This window comes from Saimiri boliviensis, chromosome 10, assembly GCF_048565385.1.
Source record: "Saimiri boliviensis isolate mSaiBol1 chromosome 10, mSaiBol1.pri, whole genome shotgun sequence".
Classification (NCBI taxonomy): domain Eukaryota; kingdom Metazoa; phylum Chordata; class Mammalia; order Primates; family Cebidae; genus Saimiri; species Saimiri boliviensis.
Window position 1 is genome coordinate 39,797,611 of NC_133458.1, and position 26,217 is coordinate 39,823,827.

General features: G+C 36.0%; 1 protein-coding gene across 14 annotated transcripts in view; it reads right to left on the reverse strand.

Moving 5' to 3' along the window:
- Positions 1-26,217, reverse strand: part of ST7 (suppression of tumorigenicity 7) — a 294,435-nt gene that overhangs the window by 84,893 nt on the left and 183,325 nt on the right. For 10 of the 14 annotated variants that reach the window (XM_039472837.2, XM_074379173.1, XM_003921057.4 and 7 more), the window contains 6 exons: positions 16,056-16,110; positions 15,312-15,427; positions 13,650-13,725; positions 11,434-11,502; positions 9,405-9,559; positions 7,104-7,201 (listed from right to left, as the gene is read on the reverse strand). In XM_039472837.2, the coding sequence (XP_039328771.1) occupies positions 7,104-7,201; positions 9,405-9,559; positions 11,434-11,502; positions 13,650-13,725; positions 15,312-15,427; positions 16,056-16,110 (569 nt within the window). The remainder of the gene's footprint in view (positions 1-7,103; positions 7,202-9,404; positions 9,560-11,433; positions 11,503-13,649; positions 13,726-15,311; positions 15,428-16,055; positions 16,111-26,217) is intronic. The other 4 variants (XM_039472839.2, XM_074379175.1, XM_003921056.4 and 1 more) reach the window with 1 other exon arrangement.

The window sequence follows — 26,217 nt, forward strand, 5'->3', positions numbered from 1 at the left end:
AAGATCAAGAAGTCACTATTTATGATAAAAATGAATAGGTGCTCTTTTAAATGTAACATGTTCAAAACTGAACTCATACTTTTCTCTCAAAAAACCTCTTTCATCCCCAGGCTTCCACATCTTAGCTGACGGAAAGCCCTTCCCTTTCAAGGCAAATACTTAGAATCAGCCTTGACTTTTCTTTTTTCTTGTACTATACATCTGATTGATTAGCAAATTCTGTTAATTCTGCCTTCAAAATATATCTAGAATCTGATCACTTTGTGCCACTCATCTGCTACCACTCTGGCCTGAGCCACCACTGTGGCTCACCAAGATTAATAAAGAGCCGGCTGGCTGACTCCTTAGCTTCTCCCCTGCCACACAGCAGCCTGTAAAAATTAAGATGAGGCCAGATGTGGTGGCTCATGCCTGTAATCTCAGCACTTTGGGAGGCTGAGGTGGGTGGATCACAAGGTCAGGAGTTCCAGACCAGTGTGGCCAATATGGTAAAACCCCATTTCTACTAAAAATACACAAAAAAATTAGCCAGGCATGGTGGCAGGTACCTGCAGTCCCAGCTACTTGGGAGGCTGAGGCAGGAGAATCACTTGAACCCATGAGGCACTATTCATTTTTATCTTAAGTAGTGACTTCTTGATCTTTTTGTGAAGTATAACAAATTTATGCTTTGTTGGGGGCATTCTGGGGGATTTAATTAGATCACTCTTAAAATATAGTTGGTGAGGAACTTCAGGAAGATAAAATCTAGTTGATTTCAGAGAAACTGTGACTGTAACAGTCTAACAGAATGTAGAATAGTGTCATGTGTGTGTTCAAAAATTATGTCTATAGGTTGCAGTGAGCCGAGATCATGCCACCGGAGTCCAGCCTGGGAGACAGAGCAAGACTTCATCTCGAAAGAAAAAAAAAATTAGGACTGGTCATATCACTCCTCTGCTCAAAATCTTGCAAAGCTCTCCATTTCGCCCAGAGTAAAAGTTGAAATCCTTACTGTGATCCACAAGCCCTGTTATGATCTCTAAGCTCCCTCCCTTCTCTCCTTGGGCTTATTCAGTTCCATCCATCCAGGATTCCTTTGCTGTTACTTGAACACTCCAGAAATATTGCTGCCTCAGGGCCTTTGAAAATATATCACATGACCAACTTCGGCATCTCCTTCAGTCTTTGGTCATATATGCCCAATCATCCCACTGAAAAATGTGACTTCCTGGCCTCCACATTCTCTACCCACTGGCTTTCCTCATCCTCCCCGTATTGTGCTACTTTATCTTTTATTCCACAGCATTTTCACTTTCTAATATACTATCAAAACACACTTATTATGTTTATTATTTTGTTTCTCCTCCCAGCTTGAATATAAGCTGTGTAAGAGCAAAGTTCTCTATTCTGTTCATTAATTATACCAATCACCTGGGACCGGGGCTGACATGGAGTAGAGGTTCAGTATATTTTTGTTGAATAAGTGAATGGATGAATAGTGGGTGGTTTAGGGCAATATAGGTATAGCTTGATCAAAATCAAGGCTAAAGGGTAAAAAGAATGAGAAAATGTGAACCAGAAAAAAGGCAGTCTTGACTGGAGCCACTGAGTGAAATCAGGACTGAGTCCTGGGAAGGTGAAAAGCAGAACAGCAGGCATCCAAGGGAAGAACTCGTGTAGGTATAGCTGGGAAACAGAAACCAAAGATCCATACCTGGAAAAGCAGGCCCAAAACAGGATTTTTGAGGAAGGAAGCTAAATCACTTACTCAGATACAGGCATCTAGCCAGCCATATAAATGGAAGGTTCTAGGGTATACTACTCAATACACTGAAAAATGAGCATCCAGCATATGAGAAATCCTGATAGTGACAGCTCAGGTTATCAGTCATGTAAATGGAAATACCTAATAGCAAATAAAATAACACTATTTCTAGCTAAAATTTTCACCCGAATCAGGGATTGTTTACCACCTGCTTCATTATGCATAGTGAATATAGAGTAGAATGCTGATAAAACATGATTCATCATTACTGATGTGGTTACCATTAGGTAAATCAACAATTGATAAATCTATTATTTGCTCTCGTTAGTTTAACCCTTTTCCTTTCTTCATGACACACAAATTGTCAATAATTTACTGAATAAGTAAACTTAAACAACAATATCAGGCAAATCCAGAAAAGCAATTCAGATCAAAAAGAAGGCAGGGGTTGATATAAAGAACTTTGAACATCAGTGTGGTTTTATGTCTAGTATCTACTTTCAAGACTCACTTTTTCTTTATTTGTAAGTATAGCAAAGAAAATCTGGAAACATGCCAACAATCATTTCAGAAACACTTAGAGGAATTAACATATTTCACTGTATACTCTGTCTTTAGTTCAATGCTACACCTGCATATTGTCAAAGTTTTCAAAGTAACTGTTCAAGTGACACTTGGTTGCCTGAGGTATTACAGATACTCTTCTCACTCTCTATTCCCACATGATGGTCCTTTACTTCTTCAACATTCAAGCTTAACAACATTGAGATCAATTTATCAACCAGGCTACCAATATGATCCATGACAATTTTAAGAAAAAAAAAAAAAAAGGAATACTGTATACAGGGGAAATACTGTGACCTTTGGAATGGAAAGGCAGAGAAGGAAGGAACTAGGAAACTTAAGAATGAGGAAAAGGGGAAAGAAAAGGCAATAGAAATTACCTCCAAAACATTCATTTCACATTTTTCCTCCTAAAAAGATCTTTGTACCTTTGCAATAAAAACAGCATTTATGTTGTAAAATATTCTCTAAAATATGTTTTACAAACAATTTTGGAAGAACATAGTATTTCTTTTACAAATCATTGATTTCATAAAGATTTACCCTCATGAACATAAGTGGGCCCAAATGCAAATCAACAGTACTTAATGTTCTACAGACTTTGATTAGTCTTAGAGGTGTATATTTTCTAAAGTATGCTTTCATTAGACATGCTCCTCTTCATAAATCATTTAAAGGGCATCCTCACACTATCACACTAATTCCCAAAGGTCAGTCACCCCAGGATACCTCTAATGACCTAAAAGGGGTATGTAATGAGCATCAGCAATAATTTTCTAAGTAGAACTCATTTTAGTTTACATTATTTTTAAAGTAAATATGATCACTTTCAAGGATGGTAGACAATCAGAATTAAACCAGCAAGAAAGAGGTGTAATAATCAACAAGAAGCGGGCATCAAAGGTCACAGGTGCAACGCTTTAACTGGGAATTTGTAAGCCATAGCTCTCTGACTTACCAATTCAAATATTTTATTGACTGCCTCTGTCTACATGATACTGCTCTTTCATACAGGCAATCTATCCCATCCTTATTAGTTTATCCATGCCAGTTCCGACAGTGTATGGCTAAGGGGCTAGATCATGGTCATCAGACCTATGACATTCGTTCCAAATCTACTCAAATAGGGGCAGGGAAAGACAGAAGGAAAACCTGAGGTTAGCTAAACAGTAGATGTCAAAAGGAAAAAAGAAATTGTGCTGTATATTAAATGTTAAAGAGGCAAAATTACCAACATGACAGTGAGCAGAAAGATCTTTCCTTAAATTTAATAAAGTAGAAAATGCAATCCTTTTCATTTTAAATAACAACATCTCACATTACAGTGATGTTGACAAGCCAGCATAGGCAGCCAGTAATCCCAGCACTTCGGGAGGCTGAAGTGGGCAGATTGCCTGAGTCCAGGAGGTCAAGATCAGCCTGGGCAACATAGCAAAACCCAGTCTCTACAAAAAATACAAAAAGTAGCCAGACTTGGTGGTGTGCACCTGCAGTCCCAGTTCTTTGGAAGGCTGAGGTGGGGGGATGGCTTGAGCTTGGGAAGTGGAGGCTGTAGCAAGATAGTACCACTGCACTCCAGCCTGGGCATCAGACTGAGACCCTGTCTTAAAAAAGGAAAAAAAAAAAAAAGAAAGAAAGAGAAAGCCAACATGCTTTCTTACCCCTGCCTACTGCCAAAATATTCCCTCAGCAGTAAGGTGCTGCTTCCATATTTGTGATTATAAAAGGAAGCTAATCAAAATGAGATTTTTAAAAAAAACAACCTGGGAATTCAAAATAATGTGTTGCTTCAAAAAATAAGTGATGAATTTTGATGTTAAGGAGCTGATGTGTTTACCTTATCAATATTCACAGGTGTACTGCCATGAAAATTTAAGAAATTATCTACTGCTGGCCTTCCCAGAACTCTCTTTCATTTTTTTTCAGAATCTCTTACCAATTAAGTTTCCCCTTCCTTAAGGTGTTTCCAGAGAAATTTCTTTAAATGATTCTGCTTTCTACATGGAAGGCATTCTAACTCTTGACATTTCTATTTCTACTTTGAAGTCTGCTCTAGGAAAGTTTAAACTCATGCATATGGGGAGAGGATGGCTGTGTCTTAATGAGAAATTAGATCATCCTGCCTAAGACTCTATCAGCAGGCTGTCTGGAATCTACTGAGCTGTTTTATCAGAGAAAGTCTTCTAGCAAGATGGTTTATGTGCATGCTGTTAAAGGAGTGAACCTCTCAGTGAAGTCGCAATTATCTATGACCCATGACCAGAAAGGAGCCAAACAAATTAGGCCTCACCAACAACTGTCTCCTGCAAGGCTGGGACCAGCCATGACTTTAACAAAGAGAAGGGTCCTCAACCTTCCCCCGTCTGTTTGTGGTGCAAGGATTGATAAAAGAAGTCCCTGAAGGAAGGATCACTTTGAATATTTCTCTTTAAAACATATCTCTACCATGTCAGAGTGTTCCTTACAGGATTGTTACACCAGAGAGCCCATGTCTACTGGATGCTCCATAAACTCAGAAAAAGGACCACATGTACTGGTATTCTAAGAATATGATAGATCCAGATGTAATATAAGAAACATACATATATACATATACAAACATGCATAAATACATATGTGTATGTATACACATATGTAGAGAGAGGAGAGAGAGATTAAATAGAGGGAGAGAGAGATTAACTGAGTGATCAAATAATTCAAGAAAGATGAATTAGAAATATCAAAAAATGTCCATCAGGAGAATGGTCAAGCAAATGATGACATAGTTACATAATGGAGAAAAACAGGAAAAAAACTGTAAGCATGCCTACTCTATGTCAGGTGTTTACACATTATCTTATTTAATTCTCCCCATCAATTATCCTTTCAGGTAGAATCATTATCTTCAATATACAGAAGACTAAATGAAAAGCCCATAAAAGGTATTAATAAGGAGGTTGCCATGGATCATGAAGCTGGTAAAGAGCAAAACTGAGATCCACATTCAGGTGTTTTAATTTCCTGTCCAGTGTTTCTCCCACTGCATCCATTTTTCCCCCAAGATCTATATGTGAACTAGGTCAATCAATGGAATTGTTAATATAAAATAACTGTAAACAAAAAGCAAATCATAATGTAGATGTACTGATTTTAATCACATGAAATTTTATATGTATGCACTGAAAATGATAAGCAGAAGACTGACAGAAAAAAAAAAAACAACAAATTAAAATCGTCAGAATTTGTTCTTCCTATTAAGTTACCTAAGCACTCAAGAAAATCACCAAAATTAGCTCCTCAATGCCTGCCTGTTCCAAGCAAATTAAAGTTAAGAAAATTCTGTTAAAGGCTGAATGCGGCTGGGCCAGGTTAAGACAGAGAAACACCTGATCCTTTCTAAAGTTCCCAGCTCCGTCAGCACTAAAGTGACTGGTTAAAGGATGAAGTATATCAAAGGATGGAATTTCTGTAAGTCCAAAAGCTTGGAGAGCAAGTTCATATCTTGGCAGAAATCTCCTTTTCTTAAAATTAACACTTATACCATATAACATTCTTTGAATTCTTCCTTCAACAAAAATAATTTAATTGAGGGAGATTCCTTCTGCAGTGGCTTGGCCTAGAGAGCATCTATCACCTGCAGTCGAAGAGAAATACTTTATAATCTTCCCTTCTTTTTCCTCTGCCCAGATTTGGGGGCTACACTGTTGCTTAATGGAGTGGCCAAAACCAAAGCATGAGCCTCACTTGGGCCTTCTCACATCATGCTGTCACTTGCAGAAATAACCAGGGGTGAGCCTTGAGTGTTGGCAGTCCCTCCTCCAAAGAGTAACTGGGAATTCACAAGAATAACTGTCTTTCCAGAAGCAAAGTGAGAAAAGCTCACCAAGTGTGCAGTCTTCCTGTGCTCAAATCCATGAGCTGAGAATTGAGCAAGAGGCCGCTTTTATCTTGCCCCTTGGTTCTTTCATTTTTATAATACAGTTATTTATGTCTTCTAACTCAGCAAAAGTATGAAATGTTGACAAAGGTTTTCTGAGATTGTTTTTAAAAAGAAAACAGCCTATAAATACAATTCATACTGGTGTCAATTGCTTTATGAAAAGCATTTCCTACTAACAAAAAACATGGAACTCAAAGTTCCCCAACTGGTTTCCCTTAAAGCCTCCGTTTTGTTTTAAAGTTAAATAATCATAACCTCCCTTGGTTCTCTTTTGTTTTAAAACTCCCACGTATTTCCTCTCTGCTTAATTTTTATCTTGACTACTACTACTAAAGTATCCTGGTTCAAGAATCTAGGAAAATGCTTGAAACAACTACAGTAGGATTACTTCATAATATTAAATTTGACAGTAGTAATTTGACCCATAATTAATTCAAATCTTCCTAACAACTATACAGAAAAAAAAAAAATCAGTTAGCTAACATGGCTGATCTCATTATTGGCTTCTGGCTGCAGCCCCAAAGGTTTGATAATAAGGACATCTATTGAGATTTTTAAAATAGGCCAGTCACCTTATTAAAAGCGTTGTATGTATTATCTCATTTAGCACTCAAAAACATTCTAAAAAGTAATTTTGAGGACTGTTATTGTTGTTCCCATTTTAGAGATGAAGAAACTAGGGCAAAGAGAAGTTGAGTAACTTGCAGAACACACATCCTTTATCTAGTAAATTGGGAACTAGAGTCGAATCCCACACAATCTGACTCCAGAACCCATGGAACCACCACACCATCACTGGTACAGACTGCTATGGCCATTCAGTGGGCTCCTATATCTGTAAGCCACTGATCTCAAACACAAACTTAAACTCACATCTCTCATCATTTTCACTGCTTCCCTCGTCCTCCCAAGTCTTCTGGCACACATTGCTAGCCTTCTTTTGATGTACACCAAGACATTGGTGTCTCGTCCTGAAGAGGGAGACAAAAAACACCAAAATTAAAAAAAACAAAAACAAAAAAAAAAACCACAGAGGCCCATTTGCGGTGCCCCTAAAGGAAAACTTCAGAGCACTGACAATTTGTTAATAGTAGAATCAATATAGAATAAAGTAAAAGTACTTAGACTCCCAAAAGTCAAATCATGTGACTGATTACCTAATCCATGCTTTTGAGTTAGGATGTTAAACATTTGATAATAAATAAAATCATCTGCCAGAAAGTGCTGTGAAAATGAACATACCCACATTGTATTCGGTTTACAAGCAGGAATTCCACATTCTTCAAGTGTGCATTCTTTTGGTAAAGATGCAGAGGTGAATCTCGGGTTGCATCCTGATGAACTATTTTTTTTCATTCTTGACATTAAGTCTGGAGAAGCCTCATCTTGAACTTCTGCTTTATATTATTTTTTTCCCTAACACTAGTGACATCATAATCATCTCCAGGTCCCCAAAGCAGTTGATTTTAGATGGCAATATAACACATTCCAGATATGACAATAGAGTATGCAACAAAATGAAAAACTACCTTAGTGTTAGAGAAAGAATTGACAAGCTAAATAGTTATAACAATAGTCAGTAAAATGACTCTTAAAAAGTACATTAACAATTTATCATCTTAATCTTTTATTTAATTATATGTCTTTTTGGATATGTTTCCAGACCAGTGAGAACATGCATGTGCTTAATCCTTGATAAAAGTACCATGTTTGAGAAAAATATGACACACCTGTTACAGATTAAGCACATGTATAATATGCAGCTATTAAAAGATGTTAAGACTAAAGTCCTAACATTTCAAGTTTTAAACAATGAGAACAAGATGTGTGCTGAAAATCTGCCAAGTACCTACAAATTATTTTTAAAATGTGATTATATTTTTGGATAGATTCAGGGAACAGGTTGAAAGGATTTAATTTAGAGAAGAAAAGAAAGAAAATTTAAGTTGTATTACCAGTTATGTAATTTTATGTATTGATTTCCATTTAGTTTACAAAATGCACATTGACCACATGTCTTCAAAATGTATTGCATTACATTAAAATACTTTTTTTAATTAAAAAGACATAGATGGTGATTAGAGACTTTATTAGTATACATACGCTACAGAATAAAAATAAAAACCTAGGTATTGATAAGGTACAGGTGTGGACATACTCACATATATGCAGGCTATAATGCAAAGATCTTGCTGGCACCTTAGTTATGGGGACTAATGCAGTCAGTTTATATACCAAATCCAAGTTTAACATTAAAATTTAATTTTATAATCTCAAATATGAAGGACATACCTCCCTACTCTCTAAGTTTCCAGAGGGAGAAACTAAGTCAGAAACAAAATAACTGCAAATTTTGGTTGGACCATAGAAATACTTTCAAATTTTGGTTGGACCATGGAAATACTTACTCTCTTACCACAAGGACTGCTAAATTTCTGTTTAAACAACAAACAAGCTGATGAGTTGAGGGGCTCAGGAAACTCCAGAAACAATCTTGTTCTTTTGTATCTATACTGTTCCCCCTCCAAAATGTCACTGACTTTCAGTTCAGTGCACTGAAGTAAAAGGACTCAGATTTTAAAGTTATCTTAAATTTAAAAGGGTATTTTTTTCCTCTTTCTTGCTTAAAAAGGCATTATTTTTAACACAAAAAAGGTAAGTAGGAGCTCATGGCTCCTTCTCTCTGGAAGCCACTTACTGTTTCTGACATAGGAGATAAATGCTGATACAATCACCAGTAACTGTTATGTTCTTAATTGTCCTATTTCAATCCATGTTGTAGAAGATCTGTAAGGTAAAATCTTTGCTAACACTATGGCTAATTTAAATCCTGTTTCCCAACTGGGTCTTAAAGTTATGAGCAGAAGCAACTGATGAACAGAAATATACAAGCATTCAGGAGGGGAAAAGGTTACCATTAAAGGTTACTGCCATTTGTTTCTGGGGTTAGGAATTTATGGGCAGGAAAGGGAATGTTAATATAAACAGTAATGAAGCTGTAAGTTAATTATTTACTAACTATATTTATAGGAAAGAAGTATTTAAAAAAAAAGCAAAAGCCAATATTTTCTCATGTCCAGGAAAATCATATTTTGAATTGGACTAAAAATTTGCTCTGATGAATAATTTTTACAAATCTGATCCCCCAAAGCATCAACCTGGAGGAAACCTTACTATGTTGGGCTTCATACTGGGATCCATGATGCTGTAGCTGCTGAGAACGTCGGTAACAGCCATCTCCAGCCTTCAGGGCCTGCTTAAATAGTTTTTCTGCTTCAGCAATGGTTGTTGCTTCCTCTTCAGCCAACAGAATATAAGCAGTTGCACACCTGTTCATTCAGATAATAGCCACCATCAATTACAAAGCCAAGGACATGGTAATAGACTGTGGGAGCTCATGCAGAAGGCAAGGAGTTACACCAAAACATGCAGAGTGGCCAACTGGTTCATGCACTTGGTTTGTAGTTGCTGACACAAAATAATGGTACAAAAGAAACGTCTGTATTATAGCTTGAGAGGTAGGATGCACAGTGTTAGGAGCATGGGGCTCACGTATGGACTCCACCCTTTATTAGTGTGTCACGTTGGGCAAGTTCTTACTCTGCCTCCCTGATGGAGAACAACATGGAATCTTTGTTCACAGTGTTGTTGTGAAGGGTAAGTAAGGTGATGCATGTAAAGTGCTCAGTACAGTAGCCAGCATGTGGTTAAGTGCTCAATAAATGTCAGCTTGTGATGGTGATAACAGCTGTTATTAAACAGTTCCTTCCAAAACTCAAAGTTAGAGGTGCTCTATGCAGGTTTACTTCTGCTGACTAAACACAGATTCTCTTCAATCTAAGGATTTGTTCAGAATAAGAAATTCATTAACTCAAGTTATTCGTTGAAAAAAAAAAAACAGTGCTTCAACATCTCTTTACAGTTAGCACTGACTTTCTGCTTCAGGAAGAACCTACAAGTAGTGTTATTTCTTAAGAGCTCAAAATATGATTCAGCCACAACAGCTAACAAGAGTTAAATCTGATATCTTCAATAACAATAACAACTACCACTTGTTGCTCAGTATATCTTAAGCACTGTACCAGGCACTTAACATACATCATCTCATGTAATCCTTTCAACAACCCTCTAAAGTATGAAACCAAAAGGATAATTAATGAACAAGGGGAGTTCTTGGGAATTTTTAATTCCAAAGCATATAAGGAACAATCCACTGCCAAAGAAAGGGAATGTAACAGGGAAGTGGTGAGGCTGTAACAGACCGCACAGATCCTGCACCCATCCCTTCACTCTCCTTCTCCACTGCCTCACTTGTGGCCATTTCCCTACTTATTTCCATCAGACCACAAGAGAGAAAATAAACAGAAAGTAAAACCTAATGTTACTTTTACTGTCAACAAACTGCAACAGCCAGCTAGGAAAAGGAGGCTGAACTTCACAGCTAATGTGAGGTTTGGGGCTACTAGTTAATCTTGGCCTTAAAGAAGGGTCTGTAATTCTTTAGCCAATCTAATTTCAGGGTGGAACTATCAACGGGGCTTTAAACAATGTGGTGAGGTAGGGAGAAAAATGCCCAGAAAAAAAGCTATAAAACCAATTTCTACAGATGGCAGCATCCATGACTTGGAAAGAACCATAATGATGCTGAAACTACCCAAGTGAGTCACAGGAGAAAATAACTGGGACAGGCATCAGAAGAAATGCTTAAGGCTTCAGATGCCGATATATAAATATGAGGCAAGGGTAATGAAGTGAAAATTGAGATTGTAATACTGAGTGGTAGACACAGTATCAGAGAAATTAGCTATAAGATTGTAGGTGTTGGGCTGGGAACCCAAGAATGGTTGGGGGTAGCTTGCTTGCTTTGCTTATTTATATTTCAAACGGTATTCTTAGGAGGAGAGGCAGAGTAGCCCTACTGGCCAAGAAACATACATCTATGTGGAAACTCATGAGTTTGGGGTAGAAACATGCTAAGAGCTTGTGAGTGAAGGAAAAAGGAGAGAGCAATAGAAGTGCTAATGGTTGGGGAGTACAGAACAGACTGCTCAGCTCGATGGAAGATATAGATGATGCATCCTTGTCACAACACAATACACATACAGAAGCAAGAAAGTGTGGTGATGGGGGTGTCAACCATCCAGATATCCACTAGGAGTCTCAATTGGTTAGAAGTAGGGCACCCGACAGGTTCTTGACTTACTTTGGTAACAATTTTATCTCCCAGATGGTAGAGGAAGCAATTAGGGGAACTTCAACTCTGGACCTAATTCTGACCAAGAAGAAAAAAATAGTTGGTAAAATGAAAATTGATAGGAACATTCAGAGAGAGTCACTATGTCATTTCAGAGTTCAGGGTTATCAAAGAGGGGAAGGTGGACTTCAAAAAATTCAAAGAAAAGAGGCATGATTCAATGGCATGAGACTCAGAAGGAAAATGGCTTAAGAGGGTTGAACAGCTTCCAAATGTTCAGCTGTAACTGCAATCACAAATGATCATCTCAGGAAGAAAAGACAGGCAGCACTTAACCAATATGGCTTCACAGAGATTTCTCCGAGGTCAGATTTTTAAAGGACACACTTTATAAGATGGAAAGAGGGCATGTAATGATGGTCTGTAAGAGAGTGGAATGAGCTTATAAGAATAATGTCAGGAGAGCTAAAATTCCAAATTAGCTGAAGCTTGCCAAAATAATAATAATAATAATAATAATAATAATAACAAAACAAAATACTAAAGACAATCATTTATTCCCTGTTTTAAAATCATGTTTAATGCCCTATCACCATCCCCATGTCACAAAAGCAAATAAGCAAAAAAAGACAAACAACACAACATCAAAACAAGGAAGGTTTATTGTTAACAGCAGTAGATAATAAAGAAAAAGCAAATCTCTCTCCCTCCTATTTTGTTCCTGGCTCCTCTATCAAGGAGAATGACTGTCAGACTGAAAAAGGGAGAAGAAATCAAACTCTAAAATGGGTAAAAAGATGTAAGATAGCAAATAATTGATCCATTCTAAATGAATTACTGGACTGGATGGGCAAATCCCAGGAAACCAAAAGACCTTGTAGGCAGGCCATGGAATTGCTCTCTGTGGATAGTTGAGGAATCACAAAGAATGGAGAGGTGCTAGAAGATGAGATGATAAATGTAGCATAAATTTTCAAAAAGGGGAAGAAGGCAGACTTCCCAAACTACGGAACACAGTGATTTGGAAAGATACTCTAATGGATTATTAAAGGGATGGTCTCCAAGCACTTTAAAAAGAAAGTAGTGACCACTAGAAGCCAGCTTAAATTTACTAAGAGTAAATAAATCAGATTGTGCTAGCTTAATTTACTCTAATAGATTCACTATAAATTTCAGATCCATAGCTACAGTTGGCATTCTTAAGATCCAAATGGAGAAATATGGGCTGAGTCACAGTGTAACTGGGTGGCTTAGTAATTGAGTGAACAATACAAAAGATAGTGATTCATGAAGACATGAACCTGGAGGGTAGTTTCTATATGTCATGCCACAGGGCTCTGTTCCTGGCCCTCATATTTTTCTCAGAAACATGGATGACACACAGAAGGCAGGCATATCAAATTTGTAGATGACAAGAAACTGGAAAATAAATATGTTGTACGACAGAATCAGAAACCATAGATCAACTGGTCACAATGACAGGATTTCCAACTCTAAAGACAATTTGTTTTTTCCCTAAGACCTCTGAAGAAGATTCTGTAACCTTCTTCAGAAAAATCATAACATAGTTTAACAATGACCACTTGGCAAGGATAGTGTTGAGGTGATTCAAACACCAGATGGGTGGTTGAGCTAAATGACCTTTAAGGTCTCTGCCAACCCTGAGTTTTTATGACTCCAACTTTCAGAATCTTTCTCATTTTCTGAGATCTCCAGAAGAGATTCCCAGCCTTCCTTGGTAACCCATAGAATGTTTAACAACACTCAAGACAGAATTTCCTCTTATCTTTGTCTTAGTCTTGAAATATTTTCTAAAATTTTTTTTCTTTTTACCTTATGCTGTTATGTTTTCCCCACTAGCAGAAGTTCTACTAGAAAATGTTATAATGCAGATGAGCATTCTACATCTGGAAAAATTTCCCTGACAAAATGTTTTAGATCTGTAAAAAATTATATTTACTTTATATCCTCACAATATCCTAGGGATAGCCCTTCAAGAATTTAATTTAGAAACATGGCAAAGCCACTCAATATCTCTCTAAAATGACTAAGACCACCTCCACATGGCTGTCCTTCATTTTTAAAAAAACTTTTTTTAATAAAGTAATAACTCCCCAAATAATCCTCCAAGTCAAATGCAGTTTAAGTATCCTATCAATGGCAACTGAATATATTCTGCAAAGGATGCGATTTCCTTTTTAATAGCAAGATTTTCCCCCACTTACTCATTTATCTCCAAGGCTTCATGAGCTGCAGAAATCCTAGCTTGGGGGTTTCTCTCTCTCCAGGCTTTCTGCATTACTATTTAAGAAAAAGAGAAAAAACCAAGTCAATACATATAATTAGGTAGACTCAGTAGAGGACAAGAGCTAAATTAGGACTTCAGCTTAAATTACAAGAAAATATTTCATTACTAAGAGGGTTGGCCAAAATCTCCAAAGTCACATTAATGTATTAATTTGCTATTCCACTGTATTTTAACTGCTGATAGCAAAGTTTTTTTGCGCTCAGAAAACTACAGGCTAAGGAAATCAAGAAAACGCACTCTAACAGAGATGTTGCCTGTCTTTTGCATATTAATGTCATTTGTTTCTGGGGAGCATACATTATTTTACACATTTTGAGATGAAATTGCTACTAACCTCTTCTTTCACTTATATACAACATAATTGGTCATTTTCCAAAGCACTTAATACAGGCTCTTAGTGACAGAACATTCTGAAACCATTTCAAGAATCATGTGTGGATAAGTAAAAAATGCTTAAGCTTTTGATTAACATGTGTACTTATATCCCAAATTTAACTGCAAACCTAGCTTTTATACATCAGAGCAGTTTCTGAACATACTGTGGGAAGCTCAATGTTTGGCAATATTTACTGTATGTTTCTACCATAGCAAAGAGTACCATTTTAAAAAGGATTAACTATCTATTTATTTTATAAATTTGTATTTCATAAATTATCATTTTAGAGGCCAGTTGTGGTGGCTCACGCCTGTAATCCCAGCACTTTGGGAGACCAAGGTGGGAAGATCACGAGGTCAGGAGATCGAGACCATCCCGGCCAACATGGTGAAACCCCATCTCCATTAAAAATACAAAAAAATTAGCTGGGTGTGGTGGCACTTGCCTGTAATCCCAGCTACTTAGGAAGCTAAGGAAGCAGAATCACTTGAAGCAGGGCGTCAGAGGTTGCAGTGAGCTGAGAATGTGCCACTGCACTCCAGCCTGAATGACAGAGCAAGACTCCATCTCATAAATAAATAAATAAATAAAATTATTTTAGAGTATGTAGAGGTTCCCTTTTAAAAACATTTTTTCACCAATTTACTTTGCATAAGTTTTATAACAAAAAAATTTCAGTTGAATTATTTGAAACTCAACTAAAGTACAATGAACACTAAACAAAATATTTGCTCAGATGGAAAAATACATCTGGACTCCAACAGCCAATGCCATGACACCAGCTGATGCTAGTGAACCGATAAATATGCAGATAAAAGTCACCAAAATATATTCATTAATTATCTGAATCCAGTGAATTCCAATTTCTACTTTGAATATCGTAAAAGAGATAAGACCCTTCATGCTAACTCAATCAAAAATTTCATTAGCTTCATGTAAGATTTATATTTCTTTAAAATATATAAAACCAACTGTGATTTTTAAAAAATCATGATTCAAATTATAATGAGGAGAGTCATTTCTACATCAATACTTCATTGTGATAAAGGTTTACTTAATTATTTCAGATTTCTGGGTTCTTAGTCAATCAGCAATATTTGATTCATTGGCATGTTACAGAGTAGGTATTGTAAAAGCAGAAATCTTGATACTTAAGCCAAAAAAAAACCCTCCTACTCAGAAGGATGTATGGATTTTTCATACTTGCATCTGCAGGACGCAGATGGTCCGAGTCACAAGTAAAGAATGTCTGGTGGTCCTGGGCAGAGAGATTCATGTCATAGTAAGTAAGAGGCTCTCGTCCTGTCACCCAAGTATACCTGCCAAGGTAAAATAAGATGATTAGACACTTTTGAGAGAGAAAAGCAAGACCTATAAAATACTAAGCTGCAGAGGCATTGAAATATAGACCATTAACAGAATACTAAAATAGCTTTGCTATTGAATATAAAATATTTTTTAAATCATCTCCATGAATTATATCAATCAAAAGAAATAAACATTTTCCCCTCTACTTTTGTCTTAAAACTTGCTAGCCATTGCTAATGAAAATCTTCCCTAATTCATATTATGAATACACTTTCCTAAAGCTATTAAAATTCTATTTGGCCTAATTATTTTGCTAAACTAAATTCCAACATAATTTCTATGACATCTCCATAACCACATAGACGTAAGCTTCAAAATGTTTTGACTCTATAATACATACTGAAAAGAATAACTGTTCAAAGAAAAACTCGAAAACTACACATTTTTGTACATTATCCCAAATCTAGTGCTAATATATTTATAAAACAGAAAAATCAAAACATTTGAGCATAGTACTAAAAAACGGATGCACTGAATAGACTGTTACAATGACCCCTAAATGAACCAGCAAAAACATTTGCTGCTGTCTTTGCTCTCTGAACCAGACCCATTTGTTTCCCAAGCTGTCAAAATGCTTACCGATTATATTCAGCACCCCTAAATAAATTTAGTGGATTTCGCCATACTTTGCATTCTGCAACAAAGAGAAATGCGAAAATGTTACACGTAAGTTCAGTGACACTACAAGCTAATTAATTCAGCAAAACACCCTTCCTGGCCATTTGATAAGATAATTCTCTTCTCTATCTTTTATATGGGAAGCAATGTGGAAAACCTCTGGGTGGTTAATCACAAAATGTGGCTCAGGCTCTGGGACTTTGGAAAGTTTTGCCTAATCTCTGTGGGCCTGAGTTTCCTTACTTGCCAAATCAAGGTACATGCCAAAATCAGCTAGTTCACAACTCCTATAATTATTTCAAGAGGTCCAAACTGATTCTATGAATTTACTTTCAAAACCTTATAGATAAAAGTATAGGCAGAAATAAAACTACTTTCTGTTAGTCTAAAATACATCTCACAATAATGTACATGACAAGATAAGCTATAGAGTATAATATGCAAAGAGCCTTATAGTCTTAATTTGGGTTCATGCTAACACTGATTTTATGATAATTTACCAGTTTGTTTTGCTTACAGGAAAGAAATAAGAAAATTAATAAGGTTACCATATTGTAGGGAGAAATGTGATGAAAAGAAATTGTTTCAAAGCATTTTAGTATCATTTACTTACACAGATACATGTACTAATTATCATAATAATAGCATAATGTTAACACGTACTAATAGATCATGTCTTTTCATTATACCAAGACCACAGAAATTTAGAACAAAAGGACTTTAACTTAAAAAAAAAAACAATTATTAGCTTTAAACCTGTGTTATAATGGTAAGCATATGACTAATAAACTATAATTCTTTTCAAATAGTCTATGATTAAGACTTTCTACTGATTCAGAATACTAAATTTTGGATGAATAGGATTTTATCAGAAAATAAAATCAGTTAATAGTGTTCAAAACATCTATGTTTGTGTTTAACCAGCGAAAACCACATCCAACAACACATGTACTAAAAAGTGAGCAATTACTGTAGAAATTAAAGGCTATTAAAGGCCATATAGTGATTCATTGGGATTCTACCCTCAGTTCTAGTACATTCAACGTCCATCCATCCACTGAGCATTAATTTGAGCACCCACTGGAAGAATCAAGTAAGCCATCAATTTCAGCACAGTGTGATCATGGAGAACACAAAGCACTCTGGGAACATGTGTGTAATCTAATATTTGTTCAAATAATAAAGGATATACACATAACAGGAATACATGTTTTCATTTAAAGAAAATGCACTTATTTCTAAATTAGGGCAGGATCCCACTTAAAATTTACTCAAATGTTTCTAAATAACGGCCCTATATTTTTTGTCACTTAGCTTAAACTGCCATTTAGGAAATGATTTTTGTCCACTTAATTGAGCACCTCTATATTTTGTTCTTGAGAAACTGAGATTTGCTGGCTGTCACGTCATATGGCATTAACTAGAAAATGATGCTTCCTGTAATTACTTTTTCTCCCCTTAGAGGAATCACTAACATTCTGACTCCAGATCATGGCTTGAAACACACTGATGAGCTCAATAACCTTAGTCTCTGCCCTTATGGCTATTACAACTAGCTGGCCAACCACTGCCAACTTCTGCTCAGAAAATCTCTTTTAAGATTCAAAGTGCTCTTCTTAAAGCTTCATGAATACTGCAAGATTTGTATCTAGCATACAACAAACATGAATACAAACTTATGTATAAGGATGCTCTTGGTAGAATTATTTACTATAAAACAAGGACATTTGGGGAGATGCCTCTCCTCCAATAATTTCATCTGAAATATTAGTAAAAAGGCTATGGCAAATATTTTGTCTCCAACAAGTACATTATTATACTACATGGAAGGATAAGCATTGTTTAAACATCAACTGACAAATTACAAAGAAAACTGTTTTCAATTAAAATTTCAACTCATATGTCAAAATGCAACTGAAATTATTTCTAAACAAAAAATAACTCCAAAGAGAAATTATGTATATACCTAAAGAATTCACTAAGCAGTATCTAAAGATGCTCTTTATTTAGGAAATGTCACAATACAGCCAGCAGGGGGTGCAGCAAACATTGTGAAATACTGCTTTTATGACTTCCATTAGAGAACTGAACTTAAAAAGAAATCTGTGTCAACATTGGTGTCATATATGTGTGCTGTATTCAGTTTTTTAACTACCCCTAAAACTTAGAAAAAATTATCTAAGTAATTACAGCAGATGTAAACTGTTCTAAGTGAGAACAAAACATGTAAAGAAGAAGTACCTAAGAAATGTCATTAGGATGCCCTTTAAATAGAAGGTGCAAGACAGGTATATTTTTCATTTAAGAAACAAGCAACCTAGAGATCAAACATGAACACATGTCAAAGTTGTTTTGCTTTAAATTAGGTCACAGCTATGTTAATTTCTTCTTTGTCACTCTGTTCCATAATCTTATCTTGACTGCAAAAACTCAGTCTAGAATCACTCTAGGGAACATACCTCATAAATATCAGGCTGTCTGATGGTTTAGTGATATGGACAACAGATGTAAATGCCAAGCATACTAGAATATGAAGATTTTAAGTCAGGAAATTCAACTCAGATCTCCAGACGGTAAGAGTCTCTTGTTTGTTCCTTTAAGGAATAAATTCCTTATTTCAAATCATATTTAAAGTTTTACTTCCAAAAGGAATTTTCCATTTCCATTAACATCAACAAATTTAGCGCCCTCAAGATGCACCAGAAGTTGATTGGGGCTTCATCAAGAGCTTGCTAATATTATTAATAACATAGTTAAAAATATGCCCTCAATACAACAAACATGCTCTCTATAGGTCCATACTCAGCAATGACCAGTACAGTCTCTACTCACAAGGGCTGACAGAAACGTTCCATCCTCAGCACACATGCAAGAATGAAATTTAAGAAAAAGGGCAGCAGCAAATAGCACTTGTTTAGTTCCCAAAGTCTGCAGAAGAGATTCACAACTTTGTCATAATGAGATCATTACAAGTTTCTGTGTGAGAGACAAAGAACCTAAAGAATAATGCTTACTATCTACAGCTAAGTACTAAGTCTAAAAGCAAGCTCTAATCCTTTTTTTTTTAAGCCCTCCCTCTCACTATTTCCCTGCTAAAACCTTTCATCACAATCATACTTACTTCATGTACCTTCTTTCTTTTCTTCTTTTCTTTTTCGAGACCAAGTCTCACTTTGTTGCCAGGCTGGAGGGCAGTGGTGCGATCTTGGGTCATTGCAACCCCCGACTCCCTGGTTCAAGCAATTCTCCTGCCTCAGCCTCCTGAGTAGCTGGGACCACAGGTGAATGCCACCATGCCCAGCTAATTTTTGTATTTTTAGTAAAAATGGGGTTTCACCATGTAGGTCAGAATGGTCTCGATCTCTTGACCTTGTGATCCAACCACTTCGGCCTCCTAAAGTGCTGGGATTACAGGCATGAGCCACCATGCCTGGCCTATTTCATGTATTTGCATACTCAACTACTCTTCTAGAATGCCCATCCTATCACTCATAAGACCGTGTGGTTTAAGCATGTATTGAGTGGCTAATTATGCATTAATCTCTAAATCAGGCCTTGGCTCACACAAAAAAAGATGACAGCTTGTCTTAGAGGAACATTTAGCCTTGGCAGAAAAATACAAAGGGTATTGAACTAACTGGCACCCACCTGAAGAAGCTTCACAGAGGGAATAAATATTCTGAGAGAACCACAGACTTTTCTCTTTGTCACAATACTCAAGAGAAGAGAACTCAATTCTCATAAAACAAAACAAAAGGCTCTAAAGTTACAGGGCTTTTAATCACACAGAAAATGCTACTCTACATCCAACTTAACTCTGAAAACATGTTTCTAAAATTTAAAAAAAGGCAGAAAATCCCTAGTCATAGGCACTTTAAAAGTTATAAATTGCTAATTCATGGCCCAGAAAATTTTCTTATACTAAAAAGTTACCACTTCTTCCCAGAACGTAAAGTATGGATAAGTACTTTATGACAATGTTATTACAAACAGTAGTAGCAGCAACTTTTGTTGTTGCTATGAGCTTGATTTTCATTCATAATTTCTATTAAGGGGCTTAAAGCTCAATTTATCTACATTCCTTACATAAATTAGTTAGGGGTATATATTACACCCTTTTTACAAAAGTAAAAAGTACAGAAAAGCTAATTTCCCTAAGGTCCATGATAAATGAGATTAAGGCCTAGTGTCCAGACTGCTCCACTCTTATCCATTATATGCAACATACCTGTTAAACCCTGCAACATCATATTTTGAAAATATTCTGAGTCCATCAGTTAGATTTTTCACTAGAGAAACCGTTTTTTAAAATTCCCCTGGAAAAATTTAGAAACTTTTAAATAACACTTTTAAACATTTTAGTTCCAAAGTACAACAAAAAAAGGGTGCTAGCTAAAGTTTCACTGGATGTATTATGATAAAATTAACCCCAAGCCAGTCAATTTCTGACAAGTGATTATGCATGTATTTATTAGCTTTGGTATCTCAGATATGAACACCCAATTTTCTAAATTATTTAGATCAATTTAAAGCAATCATTGTGAGTAAAACTATCTATATTCTTAAATAATTAGGCTTTAACTGTTTCATAACTTCAAAATGTTATTTTGAAGCAATGATTAGAAGTAATCATTTTGTGATTACTTCTTCAAATCACAAATCACATTTTTGTAGGCAGCTTTCAGTTCAACAAATATGTAACGATCTCAAATGCTTTATGAAATAAGAAAAGATGTAAGTAAATGTGAATTTTAAGACCATTTTTTGGTCTGCTATTCAAGATAATGTACTACGTTCTTCAAGAATACTGTTGAGATGGTTAAATCTTTCACAGCATCTTCCATACATTTCCCATTGGTCATTTTTCACCTAAGTCAACCAATCCTACCAAATAATGTGGAAATTGTGAAATAATTTTATTAAATAAGTGTTCACTATCTACTAAAACTATTTTAGGTATTATCACCATTTAACTGGAGATCTTATTTGTACTAGAGCACAAATTTTAGTGGCAAAAAATTTAAAAAAGATGTGACAAACACTGGCTAAGACAATCACTTTGAACACATCCATTAGATTTAAGTGAGTTTACTCTCATTGAGATTATTAGCAGCCCGAAAGGTCCTTGACATATAGCATTTTGCAATTTTGCTGAAGCATATATTTGAAATGCAAGCACTCAATGGCCTGGATATAAAAGAATCACTCAGCTAATAAGTAAGCCTGGCTAACCATACACCCATACCTCCAAGTGACTGCCATTCTCTACAATCACATTTATAGAGAAATCAGATCATCTGGGCACACTGCCAAATGGCTATCCTCTGACTTGAAATTTCCACATGACCTCATTTAATGTTCAAATGACTCTATGGAGTCATTACTGCTATTCCCATTTTTGCAGATTAAGATACTAAGACGTGGGAAAGTTAAACAACTTGCCCAACGTCACACACAGAAGATTAGGACCACATCTGTCTGACCCCAGAGCCAAGCGGTCAACCACTGGCAACCCTGCCACTGAGCTGTTCCTACATCAAGTCAGGTTAATGTCACTGCAGAAATAATGTCATTCACTGCAGTACAGAATTTTACCAAAATTATTATTTTAATTGCTTAATAATTATGTTAATCTTGGTTTACAGACCTCATAGAGGCTCTGGACAAGGTCAATTCAATTTTTTAAAGTGTTTAAGAACTTAGATTGTGAAGTAAGACTACGCAATTATCCGCCATGTGACCCTGGGCAGATGACCACCTTTCTATACCTCAGCTTCCTTAACTACAAAAGAGACATGATAGTAATACCTGCTTCCTGGGGCTATTGTGAGGATTACAAGAGATAATATCATATAAAGCTGATAGCAGACACTAAGAGTGGTAGTTATTATTATTGGAACCAAATGGCTTCCTATGGAGAAAATTATTTGTTCTAGTGTTAATGAGAATTTGGGATCTATAAAGGTCTTAAATATATATTTTTTACTCTACCTGAATTTCTTCCTCTCCATTGTTTTTATTACCTGTGTTCAATCAGTGCTTAAATTGCTTCTAGTCACACAATAAAATGTAAGAATTTAGAATATATACATTGATATAGAATTGTTAAAATTATCTAGAATTCAGAATATATATATATATATATATATATATATACATATCTTCTGAAGATTCAATGAGATTAAAATGAGATTATTTGTGACAGAAACACAAATGACTATAAAGTTAGTTTAAAGATCCAGTTCTATGCAAGAGGCTATTAAAGTATCTTAGAGAATTTAAACTTGACTTTGGCAGGGATACTTTTCATGTGACAGAGCACTCTCCACTTTCCCATTATCCTGAAGAAGGTAAACACTGCAAACCTTTGTCTTTATGGCATCTTATTTGAGAACGGGGCCAGGTGTGGTGGCTCTCGCCTGTAATCCCAGCAGTTTGGGCGGCCAAGGTGGGTAGATCACGAGCTCGAAAGATTGAGATCATCCTGGTTAACATGGTGAAACCCTGTCTCTACTAAAACTACAAAAATTAGCTGGGTGTGGTGGCAGGTGCCTGTAGTTCCAGCTACTTGGGAAGCTGAGGTGGGAGGATTGCTTGAACCTGGGGGGCATAGGCTGTGGTAAGCCGAGGTCATGCCACTGCACTCCAGCCTGGTGACAGAGCAAGACTCTGTCTCAAAAAAAAAAAAGAGAGAGAGAGAGAACAGGGAAAATTATCAAACAGATGTTCCCACAAACCCAAATTCAGAATGTTTCTGGGCCCTTTTAAATCCCTAATCATCATCGGCTCATAAACTAAGCTGAATTAAGAAATGGTAGTGAGAAACATGGTGATGTGGCAGAATATATAAGCAGGGTTTATTAGAAACTGCAAATTTAGGAGGAAAACAGCAGTTTAGCTCCCAAATAAAGCAAAACTAGTAGAAAGGAAACAAATGTTAACTTCAGCCAAACAACCTGAAGTTTGACTGAAGTAAGAAACTATATAATTAACTGTATTTCTCCACTGGCCCATAGATAAAGATCACTGCAAATTTTGAGCAAGTCTGCGTTCAGGCCATTTTGTACATATCCAGAAGTTTAAAAATATATGCACAATCTGCCTGTAACCATAACAACCCTTCTCACTCCTCACTCCACCACCTCCATCCCAAATCGTTCTTAGGTAGGCCATGTTTTTCAGCTTCTATTCCAAACAAATTATTCCTTAAGGAAAGAGCTACACTGAATTTTAATATAGAACAATGTTTATAAACTGATATCTTCCATGTAGTCTTAGTTTTTTCAAGGACTTACTCAAATAATCAATAAAATACCATTACACTGCCTTTGAGAACATCCATGAGACTTTGTTAGCCATGCTGTATTTCATGCACAATTCAGCAAAGGGCCATCTTATGATGCTCCATGAAAAATCAATAGATTCACCTTCTGTTATTAAGGCAATAGTCGTTTTATTATTATTAAGGCAATGGGAATTTTTAAACAAGTTTAAGAAAACACACTAATAACCCTCAGCTCTGGACCTTCTTGATACTTAGCATTCGAAATGAGACTATGAAATAGAAAGTGATTAAAAGTAGAGATAAATTCAGACAATGCACCTTTTTATTATTTTTCTTATTCAAAAATCAAAATCACCACAAAAATAGAAACAGACAATGGTATTATTCCAGTGGTATCTGACACTTCCAAACTAACATACATGTTTGCTTAGCTGAGTCAGCCAACTATCAGAAGCCCAAATATCAAAAAGTGGGCAGACTGAGACCTAAATATACTTAGATAAAGTTAATTTTCATTTTTCTAAGTATAATTATTATGTTACGATATCAGATAATAAATGCTGTTACTATACAAGAAATGAATGGAAATACAGAATGCATAGTAGGCACTCAGTAAACACTAGTAGATATTAATATTAATTGAATACTAGTAGGCAATATTATCAAATTCATAATAATATCCAAAAGCTCAGTCTTAGCCAGGTAAAAGATACAAACAAAAGTGAGAATTTCCACAGGTTATCCTCAGTAAATGAATTCATTTCTTCCATGGTAATTGCAGAATCTTGTGTCTAACTAGATCTGACCACATTACTCCTCTGCTTAAAAGGTATCATTGGTTCCCATTCCACTGATGAAAAGGCCCAGATTCCAGATTCCTTAGCACAGCACAAGCTGCTTGCCAACTTTGGCTTCTGTCACAATGCAGTCCCTTTCCCATATGTCCTATTTTCTAGTCACATGAAGCCAATTTTTATTTCTTGAACATGCCATGTTTCTCATGACACTATGCCAAGAAGTCTCCTTTTCCCTTAATAATCCATCCAAATCACTATCCAAATCAAATGTCACTTCCTGGGAAGCCTTCTCTGATAGTCTGTACACTATCTCTCTACTTCCGTTAATTTTTAGTATTTTTACTGTTAGCAACACTTTTCAAATTGCGTTGTAATTTTTAAGGCACAGCTTTATCTATCACATCTTGCAGTGTCTACTATTTCTTTGAAATTCAATGAATCAACACATGAGTACATGGAAGGCCTGTACTTTCTCTTCTTATAAAACAGGTGGGAAGAATTTTTCCTAGCTCACTTTCTTCATCAACTCAGTAAACATTTCCCAAATACTTCTTATGCACCTGGTCCTGTATAGGCTCTTATGAATATGATTTTTTTAAAGGCAAAGTTCTTATGCCCATGAAAAACTCTGTCTATTGAAGGAAACAAAGTGATGAGTGCTTTGGGTTGTATGAGGAAAACATACAAATCTATGGAAAACAAAGGAGGAGATCCTGACACAAGCTGGGAAAAGTGGTTTGCTCCTTGAAGGAGAAAGCACCTGTTCTAAAACTTGAAGGACATAAAAGAAATTTTAAAAGCCACATTAGGTATTTTTCTTCTTCCTCTCTAGAATAACCCATCCACATTTCATAACTGTCTAACCAGGTTATACGAATCAAGGATCAGTACATATATATAAATTTTGTTCCAGATCTTAAGTCAATACACTTTTAACAGACTCTGCCAGCCAGCCATGAGTAGTACTAGGGACCCCTTGGTACAATTTATTTTATCTTAAAGGGTACACATGTGAAAGATGGCACCAACAACCAGGTAACAAAAGTGTCTGAGACTGTGTAAACTCATCCACTTTGTGAAAGGAAAAGAAACCTCAGCAAAGCAAAATATTACTTTACTCAGCTGCTATAATAAATGCTGTTTATTATTCTAATGAGGAATCCTGATCATTCTGCCAGCAAGCATGAGCAGTGGTGGATAATTGCTACCACTTTGCATCTGCTATGAGTACCCCACAGATTAAATGTGCTCTTGTCTGACTTGAGTTACTATAGCCTTTGAATGACAAAGAACACCATAGAAAATTAACAATTTGAAAACAGAAAGCATCCTCATTTGAGACCATTTTTATAGTGAATACATTCATATTTTCATTAAAGTCTCCCTTCTCTCTCTACTTGATCTAAATCTCTTGACATCATTTCTCAATGCAATGAAGAGTTCATACCCTTCCCATTGTCACTATTTTGCTGTCTTAGTGAATGCCTTGATTAAGCCTTATTCATTAAATGAATGTTGATGCTATTCTTAGAGCTGTAACAGTAGCTTTGTTTCAAAGAAATAGTAGACACTGCAAGATGCTAGAGATACTACAATAAAGCCATACCTTAAAAATTACAATGCAATTTGAAAAGTGTTGCTAAAGGTAAAAATATTAAAAATTAACGGAAGTAGAGAGATAGTATACAGACTATCAGAGAAGGCTTCCCAGGAAGTGACATTTGATTTGGATAGTGATTTGGATGGAAAGATAAGGGAATAGGAGACTTCTAGGCATAGCGTCATGAGAAACATGGCATGTTCAAGAAATAAAAACTGGCTTCATGTGACTAGAAAATAGGACATATGAGAAAGGGACTGCATTGTGACAGAAGCCAAAGTTGGCAAGCAGCTTGTGCTGTGCTAAGGAATCTGGAATCTGGGCCTTATCATCAGTGGAATGGGAACCAATGATATCTTTTAAGCAGAGGATGATGTGATCAGATCTACTTACACACAAGATTCTGCAATTATCATGGAAGAAAATGAATCTATTCAGTGA